General features: G+C 48.9%; 1 protein-coding gene across 1 annotated transcript; it reads left to right on the top strand.

Annotated features, from left to right (window-relative positions):
* The first annotated feature begins 1,059 nt into the window (after nt 1-1,059).
* Nucleotides 1,060-1,989, top strand: LOC100841068 (thionin BTH7). Its single transcript, XM_003557539.4, has 3 exons — nt 1,060-1,391; nt 1,480-1,548; nt 1,657-1,989. The coding sequence occupies exons 1-3, from the start codon at nt 1,148-1,150 to the stop codon at nt 1,749-1,751; spliced, it is 408 nt and encodes a 135-aa protein (XP_003557587.1). The 5' UTR covers nt 1,060-1,147; the 3' UTR covers nt 1,752-1,989.
* Nucleotides 1,990-12,006: the final 10,017 nt, after the last annotated feature.

Raw genomic sequence — 12,006 nt, 5'->3', positions numbered from 1 at the left:
CGGAAGAAAAAACAATTAGTGTGTTGCTTTTGCATGTGCTAAAAAAATAAGTATTACTCCTACAAGATGCTGTACTATACAGGGATCTAATCTCGTGGGTAATTTGACCAAACCGACAAATCTCAGTAGAAAAAAAAAACTGAAATGCAGCAGGTGGCGTCTGGATCATATCGCAGATTGGATCAACCCCACGCACGCGATGGTGCTTCTGCTCAGCAGCTGAGCCACGTTATCCCGCTCATGGACTTGTCATCGCGTCACGTGAGAAGTATGCAGCTTAATTTAATGAGATCTCTAATTTAATTCATTTCGATCGCATAGCAAGATCATTTTTAAACAGCCGCGCAGTGGGCATTTCAATAATCGAAAAACTATGTTGTCCCCCCAACACAATTGGTTCAGCCAAGAAACGGACAAATCATCAAGCAAAATACCTTTTCTATTTTGCAGAAAAATAAATCAAGCAGAACAGAAACAAGGTCTAGCTAGGGTTTATAGGTTCATCGGAGAGAATTTTGAGCTTCATGATTGCATTAAAATACATAATAAAACTGCAGTAAGCAGTGTTTTAAAACTTTGATGAAGAGTATAGACTGCGCTTAAATTTGGTGGCCATATCACATACTCCCTCCGATCCTAAATTGTTATCGAAATATTATATTTATATAGACGCTTTTTAAGAATAGATAAATTCATATGTTGGCAAAATTTGATTCAATAATTTAGAACCGGAGTGAGTATTTATTTTATGTAACATCAACACGGCTGCCACACCGTATGATAAGAACCCACATCTAACATCAAATAGAGTGGAATCGAGGGTGCGCACGGTACTTATGCATTCAGGTCCTTGCCTCACCACACCACACCCAAAGCGATTCCCAAAAGCTAGCTAGGACTCCAAGGACGACATAAATTATATCCCATGTCAGTGTAATGTCAAACATGTTCATTATAGTTAAAGGACGTTTCACACGAAGAGAGAGAGAGAGATTCGCATGCCTACAACACTCTATTGTACGACCCACACACCATCATCTCTCTATAAATAGGATCCACCAGTCTCAGGCAATCCATCAATCCAAGCTAGCCATCCAAACCAGCCAGCCATCCAAACCAAGTAGACATAAAAACCAGCCGGCCAGCCATGGCAAGCAACAATGGTCTTAAGAGCGTGATCATTTGTATCCTCGTACTGGGGCTAGTTCTGGAGCAGGTCCAAGTAGAGGGCAAGAGTTGCTGCAAAAACACGTCGTCAAGATTCTGCTACAACGCCTGCCGTAAACTCGGGGGTACCCGACCAGAGTGTGCAAGTAGGTGTGGCTGTATACACATAAGTGGCAATAGATGTCCAGCTGACTATCCTTCGATGCATCTTCTCGCTGACTCCCGTAAAGAAAACTCACTCGCTCTTCATTTCCCACTTCTTTTATTTTCTCTTGCAAATAAGTTCTGACGGCCAGTTATTTTGTCTTGCAGGTGAATCAGATGCCATTAAGTACTGCAACATCGGATGTAGCTCTACCGTGTGTGACAACATGAACCATGGTATATTATATATATATATCCCTCTAAATTAGTTTTAATTTCTGTCATGTAGAACTGTAATTTTTGTGTGTGTCTAATAGATATATAATGTCTACTATTTCGCACCAGTTTCTCGCGGCGAAGAGAACGTGGAGCTCTGCCTCGATGAATGTGTGAGTCTCTGTAACGGGAATGAGGCTGCCGTTGCATCCGTTGCAGCTTAATCATGCATGTGCATGCATGATGTCAAAGGCCAAGATCTTGTTGCTACTTCATGTTCAATAAACTTGGATCCTATCAATCGTATCCAAGCAAGTGTGTCATGTTATTTCTGGACACGCGTTTCTCTTTCCTTATTCCAATAAGAATCAAAACGAGAATATATTTGTAACCCTTGGCCAATTAATATGAATACTACAACTATGTAATTTCTGTTACGTTAATTTCAGTTTTTCTTTTTCACGTCAGTGTTCCTTTTTGTAAGTACCTATTTTACTTTCCTAGTCGTTTATATTTGGATAATCGGGATAACACTAATGATAGATTGCTTCCCGCATATTTTTTTTCACATGATAGGTACATCCTGAATACCGTTGCCAGAAATTGATCAAATTTAACCAATACGAATATAATTTTGGGGTTGGCCAGAATCTATGGCTCTTTGCTGTGATGAATAGTTACACAACCATACAATAGGTTATAATGTATGAAAATGAAATATCAATGATAATTTCTTAACTAAACAATCATAAGCTAGGATTTAACATCCCATGTCTCATACAAGGCCGACAAGTAACCACAACGTTTCTAACGACAATCCTTCGTCTCTTCTTCCCATGATGACGTCCACGATCCCCTACCTCTCATTCGAGAGGGACTTAGGCCTTCTGCTTCCTGCCTTTTCCTCCGCTATGAACGTGTTTTGGTATGAATCACCACTAATAGATATCTTGGCGCGGGAGATGAGAATATGAGATCGATTAATTTGGCCGGAGAGATAGAGGTAGAGATCTTAAGATGATATAAAGTATATATAAGCATTCCAAATTTAGTGGGAACAGAAACCAATCAATCAGCCCGCCAAATTAAGGGCGCGTGCACGAGCAAAAACGGTTAAACTCACACAAGATTGAAGCAGCAGGCTTCCTCTGGCGTGTTTTTCATCAAGATACGTCAAAAGTTGTAACTAGATGCGCTTTCAGCAGGCCCATCATAATTCTAACGCTTTTGCAACAAAAAGCGTCAGGGGAACTCCTATCAGCCCTGTCAGTCGGGTCCACTAACCGTCCGATGCTTCTTTTTGTTAGGAAGCATCAGAGGAGCTCCTGGCAGGCGTGCTCTAAAGATTAAATGTGGATGCATCTCAGATACCCTGTAGCCATGATCAGAGCATTGGCAGCACTATATTTATCATTGCTTAATTTCACACTGAACCGTCCTTTCGAGTCAAAGCGACAAGCAATTTCACACTAAAGGTGAAGCGAGAAAACTAACGCGGACCTGACCATGAACGCAACGTAAGGGTCGGAACACTGGTGCAGGGTCGTCATCGACACCGAGCGGCGTCCGAGGCAGGGCTTCATGGCGGGAGAGGCTAATGGCACTCGGGGACTTGTAGAGGGGCTTTTCGGGGACGCTGGGTCGTAGAGGATCATCTCTCCTTAGGGTGAATATGGATTTCTACTCCACGAGGAAGGAGATTGGCTCGCGGCGGTGGCCGCCGCCGACTTGGGGAAGATTTGGGGAAGTCGCTTCACCATAATTCATTACAGAGCCTTCCGAGACCATTCCTTCGGCACGGATATTCGCAGGGACTCCTCAAATCGATCTGCCGGACAAGTCGTCTCTTCGAGATATGGAAGCTGGCCATGGAGGCGCGAGGCGGCGGTTCGTGGACAAGCTCTGGACAATGCCAGATGCCGCTCGCGTTCTGGACCAAATAGGATCAGGCGATGCTGACAGGTGGAGCCAACCGTCAGTTACACAGAGGGAAACAAAAAGAAGAAGTGCAGCTGGGCTGCTCTGGTGCTCTCCAAGTTGGGTTGGGCCTCGGCCCGTTTTGCCGGAAGCATGCCAGGTCGGTCGTTGTTACGTGGGATAAAAATAGCCTTGTTCCTAAAAAAAGATAAAAATAGCCTCGCCACAGAAAAAAGGAAAAAAAAAGGTAGGACAGCGTCCTGGCTCAAGTTGGGCTGGGCTCCTGCTCTCCTACTATACATGTATGGCCTTTTGTTTATCTTTTCCTAGTTTTATTTTTGTCCGCAGAGGGCTTCTCAAAGTTTTGTCGCAGGAGCTCCCTGCCTGTCCTAGTTTGCTCTGTGCGACTGTGCAGATCAAAGTTTGAGTGCACCTTTGTAAACATATTAGCTTCCCTTGGAGCCGCATGAAAACTAGTGGTCTCTTGCTCGTAGTGATCACCCCGAACACATTTTCCCAACGCCTCCCGAATCCAGAGAACTGCACTGGACGCTCTAACAAACATGGAGTATTCTTACACGATACAGATGGCACACAATGCAATTAGGTCCCGTACGGGACAAAGAATATTCATAAGAATTTTGTACGAAAGGTGCCCAACAAATTCCCCGTTCCTTCAAATCGTCGATCAAGCCGTATGGTTTCGATTCACCTTATATTTTAGGCATTCCTGCGTTTTTCCACATCTTGCGTTCCAAAACTCGAGACGGGGCCCAAGCCCACTTATTTGGTGCACCGACGTCGATCACCTGTCAGAGAACTCGACGTGGTGGCCGTCTTCTCCCTCGCACTTACGACTCGCCGCGCGATTGGGCGGCGTCAGCAACGTAAAGTCAACGCGATGCGCCGGTTCCCCAAGACGGCACGGGTCAGCGCCGCGTCACGCCAGACGCAGGGTTCCATGCATGCAGGCGCAGCATATGCATATATGCGTCCCTTCAGGCGACGGTTCCCAATTACGGCGGCAATGGGAATCCGCATAGTCGCGCGACCACACCGCCTCGCCGCACTGACGCACACACGCAACCATGACGTTTTGGAGCATGCCGGGACACCGTCATGCCGCACATGTAGCGCGGCACCCCGGGCCCCCTCACCTGCGAAACCGCCCCTCTGCGTATCGACGCCATCGATCATGGGGTCCCCGCCGCCGCGCACGCATGGCTGCGACTCGACACGCGGGTGGCATCTTCATCCGCGAGCGCACGCCGGAGCGCGTGTGGGCCACCGTGCCCATCCGGTCGTCAAGGAGGAGCCCGCTGATGAAGATCCTGCGTGGGCGGAGGAGGCGCGTGCAGCGGTCACTCGCGGCCGGCCCCCAAGAACCCGAAGTACGCCGACTGTACCGCCAATGAGAGGCCCTTGATTGGTCCCGCCTGGACCAGGAGGCGATGACAGATGGCGACGCCGGTGCCCGTCTGAGCCACACTACCGACGACGATGACGGGGAGTTCAGTTGGGACACCAACAACGACAAAGGTGGCGACGGCCAGTAGGTGGCCGGCGAGGCTGATGACGACGCTGGCATGGACTGGGACCAGCCAACAATTTCCTTTTCCGTTATTCTTTTTTCGTTTTTTGAATTTCGACCCAATCAGAGTCCACACATAGTTCAACTCGCAATATAATGCCATCTATAACGACGCCTCAATGGGATGCTGGATGTAAAAGCTCTTTGTTTTTTTGTTCTTTTTCTGCCGTTCTCGTTGCTGCGACGATCCCAGATCCGTGGCAGGATTTCTGCCGCGCAGCCGGCACAACCCCACCAACCATGCCGCGGCAGGACGAAGCGAGCGCGACGACCATCAAGCCGCAACAGAGATAAACTGGCTACGTACACCAAAAAACAACGCCTCCCGCAGCATCCCCTCCGCCTGCCGCACCAACCAAAGTCGCTCGGTCCGGACGGAGGCCTAGGTATTTATAGCCTCCAGAGTCCATAACAACGCAAAGACACACAACGACGCTCACACAAGGAGAGGAACCACCACGTAGCACACATCACAAATAGAGCGACGACTTGAGACACACGCCAAGAGACCGACAAAGGAAAAAAAACAGCAGAGCTTTCCAGAGGGAAGACATGCAAACGGAAGATGGCTGATACGCACCCACGTAGCACAGACGACAACTTGCGCTGCACGACAAAAGACTAGCAAAGTAAGAACCGGCGTCTCCGACCGGCTGTGGTTGTGCGATGGATTAGCATCCAACAGACAGTACTATCGTTGCAGTGCACCGATCTCCTAATGATGGGAGATCATCCTTCTTAGCCTTAATCTTGATTTGTATCTGCTTGTAGTTAGGTGCATGGTAGAGTGGCATGGTGTAAGTGTGAGACGTATGAAGCCAATGAAGTCTTCAACCGTGACATGCGAGGCGAGATGACTACGGGAGAAACCGGCTTTGCCGGAGGCCAGGGGCGGCCGGCAAAGGCACCTTTGCCTCTGGCAAAGCCTTTGCCGGCGGCTTTTTTCGGGGCCGCCGACAAAGCCCATCGGCACCGAGATCCACCGGCAAAGGATTCTTTGCCGGCGGCTTTCGCACGGGTCCGTCGGCGAAGCCTTTGCCGGCGGCCGAAATAACGTCCTCCGGCAAAGAAAAGGAGCTCACGGCCGGTGGTGCCGTTAATGGCTGGGCCCACATGTCGGGCCTCTGCCGGCGGCCAGGGAAAAAGCCGCCGGCAAAAGCCTGACACGTGGCTTCTTCCGGGCCGGCCACGCGTGGGCGTGGGCCAGGCCCACGTGTCGGCGCCTTTGCCGGCGGCCAGCTAAAATGCCGTGGGCAAAGGGCGGGCACGTGGCACGCCGCAAGCCGGCCACGTGTGCCACGGTGTGGCCCCCCTGTCGGCCTTTGCCGGCGGCCAGGTAAAACGCTGCCGGCAAAGGCACGACACGTGGCACGCCGTGAGCCGGCCACGCGTGCCAGGTCGTGGCCCCCCTGTCGGTCTTTTCTGGCGGCCGGCGAAAATGCCGCCGGCAAAGGCTGACACGCGGCACGATCTGGTGCATGCCCGTGCTCAGCCTTTGCCGGCGGCTAGGACTGTGGCCGTCTGCAAAGGGTTTTTTTTATTTTTTTATCGCAACAATTAGAAATATTTTGACAGCACATATACAGATATATATTCAGACACATCACAACAATACATCCACACAAAATCATAGACGCATCCACATATAGCATTCACATCACAAGCATATAAACATCTCATGAAAGTCCGAAAACATCACATATCTCACAACAAAAGTATTACAAGTGTTCATCACATGGTAGGAACATATTACAAGTGTTCATACATGAAAAGAAGGTGACTCGGGCACCTTCAACATCCACCACCCATTGCACCAGTAGAAACCTATGAAATAGAGTTGGAATTGCATAATTAGATAGAAATAAAGGTATTGAAGTGACAATTGTAGTATTTGAAGCGGAACTTAGCCATTTGGCTCAAAAATGGAGCAATGGTCCCATAAATGAGCCAATTGGCCCAGAAATGCCACCAAGGCACCATTTTGAAACCAAATGAGCCATAAATGGCTTCAAGGCACCATTTTGGAGTCATTATGGCTCATTTGATTTCAAGATGGTGCCATGGTCGCATAAAATGAGCAAATGGCCCAAAAATGCCGACAATGCACCATCTTGGGTTAAAAACGAGCCATTTGGCTACATTATGCCACCATGGAATCATTTTTGAGCAAAAATGGTGCCTTAGTGCCATTTTTGGAGCCAAATGAGCCAAATGCCCAAAAATGCCACTGGGCCACCATTTTGGAGCCAAGTGAGCCCTCTTGGCTCTAAAATGGGATCTATGTCACTATGTGATGCTATGTTATGCAGTTCTACGTGTGAAGAAAGTAAGTTTTCAAAACAATGGACCTCGAGATGAGACAAGTTTGTGGCAACTTACCCGAGTCAGTGCCCAGGAGCAGGTGACTGGCCAAGAGGGTTGCCTCCGGCAAGGCTTGCGTGTGAAGAAGGGTCGTTCGAGCCACGGCCGGATTGATGTTGTTGCACAAATGATTAGGCATTGACCCCAACCCTCAAAGAAAGCAAGAAAAATCATGAATGGAGATTGAAATGTTTCGAGTGAACTCACCGGAGCCTGTGGAGCATGCTCAATCCGGAGATTGACAAACGCCAAGTCGAACGGCGGTGGTGCTATAGGCGGAACTTGAGAGGTGGCAGCGAGGTACGGCTGCATATTGAAAAGACAAAGAGTTGTAGTTACGAAACTAATACCATGCTTTTCTTGGCTATTATGTGCGGTAAACATACCCTAAGGTGGTTGTACTGATCCCTCAGTGCGGCCTGCATCTGAGCCATCTGAGCCTGGACCTGAGCCGCCACCTGAGCCTGGATCTGAGCATCCTGATCCTGCCTCTGAGCCTCCATCTGAGCCTGCACCTGAGCCGCCACCATACCCTCCACCTCCTGCAATGCCATTACAAGTTCATTGTCGTTACAATGAAATGCGAAAAGACACGAGATGGTGAATGAAGAACAACTAACCTACTGTGAGAACTGCCGTGCACCTGGCCGACTGCGTATACTAGCACTCGAGCTCATGGAAGTAGCCTTCAGGTGAGGTAGGCTGGGAACGGTGCTCGGATTAATGGTTCCGAGACCGATCTCCTTGACTCCTTGTGATGGGAGATCGTCCTTGTTAGCCTTAATCTTGATTTGTATCTGCTTGTTTTTTTTATTTTCGTATGCATGTAGTTAGGTGCATGGTAGATTGGCATGGTGTACGTGTGAGACGTACGGAGCCAATGAAGTCTTCAACCGTGACATGCGACGTGAGATGCTTGATGTCATGCGATGCAACAAGGAGGCAAGATGCCAAAGTCATCGTGTGATGCGACGCGGTGAGATGTCAGCGACGCTGCGCGATGTGGCGAGCAGGCGAGATACCGGTGGCGTGAAGCTGCAGGCATGTCAGGTATGAAACGAAGGTGCCGGTGCTGTGCGATGCAGCAACGCCGTGATATACGGCCGGCAACATGCGTGAAAGTTAGCTGGAGGTCTGCATGCCGATCGATAAAGTAGATATCGATGCATGTATAGTAGTAGTTAGCTTCCGTTGGAGGTTGTTAGCCGATGGAGTCTTGGATAGGAATAATCTGCTGCGTGCATGGATAGGAATAGTCTTGGATAGGACGTGGAGTTGTTAGCTAAGCATGCATAGAGTTAGTTTGCTGGCTTTGCCTTCTATTTATACATGTAGGATCAGCATGTAGCACGGCAAAGGCATGTAGAATCTGAGGGGATGAGTGGCGGATGAATGAGGAGGATGGGCGGATGCATCTGGAAGTGGGTGGGTGGCAGTGGAGCTCCTCCCTTGTCTGTCCGAGGATCATGGGCCGCCTCGATCTGGCCGGGGGATAGGAGGAGCTGGGACGAGGGATGGAGCAGCTTGGGATGTCGCCAGCGCAAACCTGAGGGGCGCGACGGAGGTGGGAGGTGGAGTCGAAAACAGCGACGGCTGTCAGACGATGGCGAACCTGCAGCAGCAGGGTTGTAGGTGCACGCCGTGGAGGCGACATGGAGCCGGGTCCATGGCAACACAGTAGGGTGGCAGCCGAACGATCGGGGTAGGCGACGGAGAGGCGGATCCATGCGATGCTAATCATGCACGTGTGAAGCTGGGGCAGGGGACCTGCGCTGCGCCTTGGAGCGGCCAGCAAAACCGCAACATGGCGGAGCGGCATAGGGGACCGGCACCGGCACCATGGAGGGCCCGACGAGCCGCACGCGTGGCGGATCTGGGGCAGCAGGCTTGGTGTAGGCCAACAGCAATGACGATGGGCAGGGGAACGATGGAGGTTCGAGGCGGAGCAGGACGTCCAGGGGAAGAGGGCAATGGGGACGACAGGCGTTGAGCAGGCGGGCGGGGCAACGGCATCCGAGCTGGATCCATGCCGGCAGACGCTAGATCCAGTGGAGGGACCGGCGGATCTGGCCGAAAATCATCGTGTCGACGCCGACTCAGAAAAACGCCGCCGTAGGAAGCTGTCGCGAGAGCTTCGCATGTGGATGAGGGTCCGATTCCTCGCCGCCGCCGTCATCAGCCACGGCCAAGGCTTGGCCGGAGGTAGCCTTAGGTGGCGGCAAGGGGAGGAGGGGGGAGGGGAGGGTGGCGGCGGCGGTGCTAGGTTAATTAAGCCCCCCGAGTCGCCTGCGAGAGGGACGACGCGAGGGTCGGGACTCTAAATTTCCGGGATACAAAGCGAAGTATTATTTCACCCTTGTGTTCGTGAGGTTGAAGAACTGGAGCTGTGAGAAGCAGCTCTAACAATCCTGACCGTCTGAAACGTACCACTCGACGTCAGGGTCAAACTGTGTATGTATGTCCATGTCTGAGTCTGTGTATCGTGGTTGTGTCCAAGTGCTTGCTAGTGTGGGGCTCTGTTGCAGCGGAGGTACGTGTGTCACGGTCGAAGGCCTGTCCGGTGTGAGGCCGTGGTGGAGCCAGGGATATATCGATCAAGCCCTAAGCCAAAAACTGAACGCTCATAAACCGTCCCAAAAACCTGTAGGGAAGACATAAGAAAAGTATAGTTCAAATTTGCGTTACTTTCATGAAATTTGAAACCAATGTTCAATAATCCAGTAAAGTAGAGTATACATGGAAAAAAGAGAGTAACAAACAATTGAAGTTCTAATTCTGTTTTAAAGGTGTCAAGTTAGTCCCTAAAGTTTTGGACCGATGCAGAAATTATCACACTTTTGACCATTTTCGTGCACTATAGACCACATTTTTGAGTTTTCGACTGTTTTTCGGATATCATGACCCCTGTTACACGGTTTTGTGTCTTTTTTTCCACTGAAGAAAAATCACCTTTTTCCCTTTTTCATGGGATTGAAAATTCACGTTTTGACGGTTTCCATCGGCGGGAGCCAATGTTTTTTTATGCCGCAACCTAATTGGATTTTGTTGGTGACCGTGAGCATGGTGCATTTATCATCCTAGAGGGTGATATTCACCTTAAAATCTGATTTTCCGAAGTTTCATAATGTGTATAGTGTGCGTTTATACAAATATTTTGGTAGATTTTGCCACAATGCATTTTCATTGCTCCTTGCCTATAAACCATGCAGGTTGTGCACGGTGTTACTAGGCTACCAAATATGTCAGGAGGAGAGATGGAGGGAGAGAAAGGCCTCCTTCCAGTACGTTTCTCCCCTACCAACACAATCTGCACTCGTAAGAAAAAACAATTAGTGCGTTGCTTCGTTGCATGTGCTCAAAAATATGTGTTACTCGTACAAGATGCTGTACTATACAGGGATCTAATCTCGTGGGTAATTTGACCAAACCGACAAATCTCAGAAGAAAAAAAAACTGAAATGCAGCAGGTGGCGTCTCGATCATATCGCAGATTGGATCAACCCCACGCACGCGATGGTGCTTCTGCTCAGCAGCTGAGCCACGTTATCCCGCTCATGGACTTGTCATCGCGTCACGTGAGAAGTATGCAGCTTAATTTAATGAGATCTCTAATTTAATTCATTTCGATCGCATAGCAAGATCATTTTTAAACAGCCGCGCAGTGGGCATTTCAATAATGGAAAAACTATGTTGTGTCCCAACATTGGTTCAGCCAAGAAACGGACAAATCATCAAGCAAAATACCTTTTCTATTTTGCAGAAAAATAAATCAAGCAGAACAGAAACAAGGTCTAGCTACGGTTTATAGGTTCATCGGAGAGAATTTTGAGCTTCATGATTGCATTAAAATACATAATAAAACTGCAGTAAGCAGTGTTTTTAAACTTTGATGAAGAGTATAGACTGCGCTTAAATTTGGTGGCCATATCACAATACTTCCTCCAATACTAAATTGTTGTCGAAATACTACATGTACGTGGACGCTTTTTAAAAATAGATACATTCATATTTTGGCAAATTTGATTCAAGAATTTAGGATCAGAGTGAGTATTTATTTTTTATCCAACATCAACACAGCTGCCACCCCGTATGATAAGAACCCACATCTAAAAATTTATTAGATTAGCGCAAGAGTAAGCACAAGTTTAGGTTTGGCCTAAGGTAGGTTAATTAGGGATCACGTTGCATGTCATGGTGGGACCGGGGTAGGCGCTGCTCCGCGTGGTGGGCAACGACGCGGCCAACACGGCTGCCACCCCGTATAATAAGAACACGGCCAACACGGCCAGCACCATCTAACATCAAGTAGAGTGGAATCGCGGGTGCGCACGGTGCTTAGGCATGCAGGCCCTGACCTCCCCACAATACCCAGATCGATTCCCAACAGCTAGCTAGGACTCCAAGGACATAAATTATATCTCATGTCACTGTGTAATGTCAAAACATGTTAATTATAGTTAAAGGGTGTTTTACACGGAGAGAAAGACACAGAGAGAGAGAGAGATTCGCATGCCTACAACACTCTATTGTACGATCCACACACCATCATCTCTCTATAAATAGGAGCCTCGAGTCTCAGGCAATCCATCAATCCAAGCTAGCCATCAAAA

This window comes from Brachypodium distachyon, chromosome 1 (genome assembly GCF_000005505.3).
Source record: "Brachypodium distachyon strain Bd21 chromosome 1, Brachypodium_distachyon_v3.0, whole genome shotgun sequence".
Classification (NCBI taxonomy): domain Eukaryota; kingdom Viridiplantae; phylum Streptophyta; class Magnoliopsida; order Poales; family Poaceae; genus Brachypodium; species Brachypodium distachyon.
The sequence above is the reverse complement of the archived record's forward strand: the minus strand, read 5'-3'. Positions and strand labels throughout refer to the sequence as shown.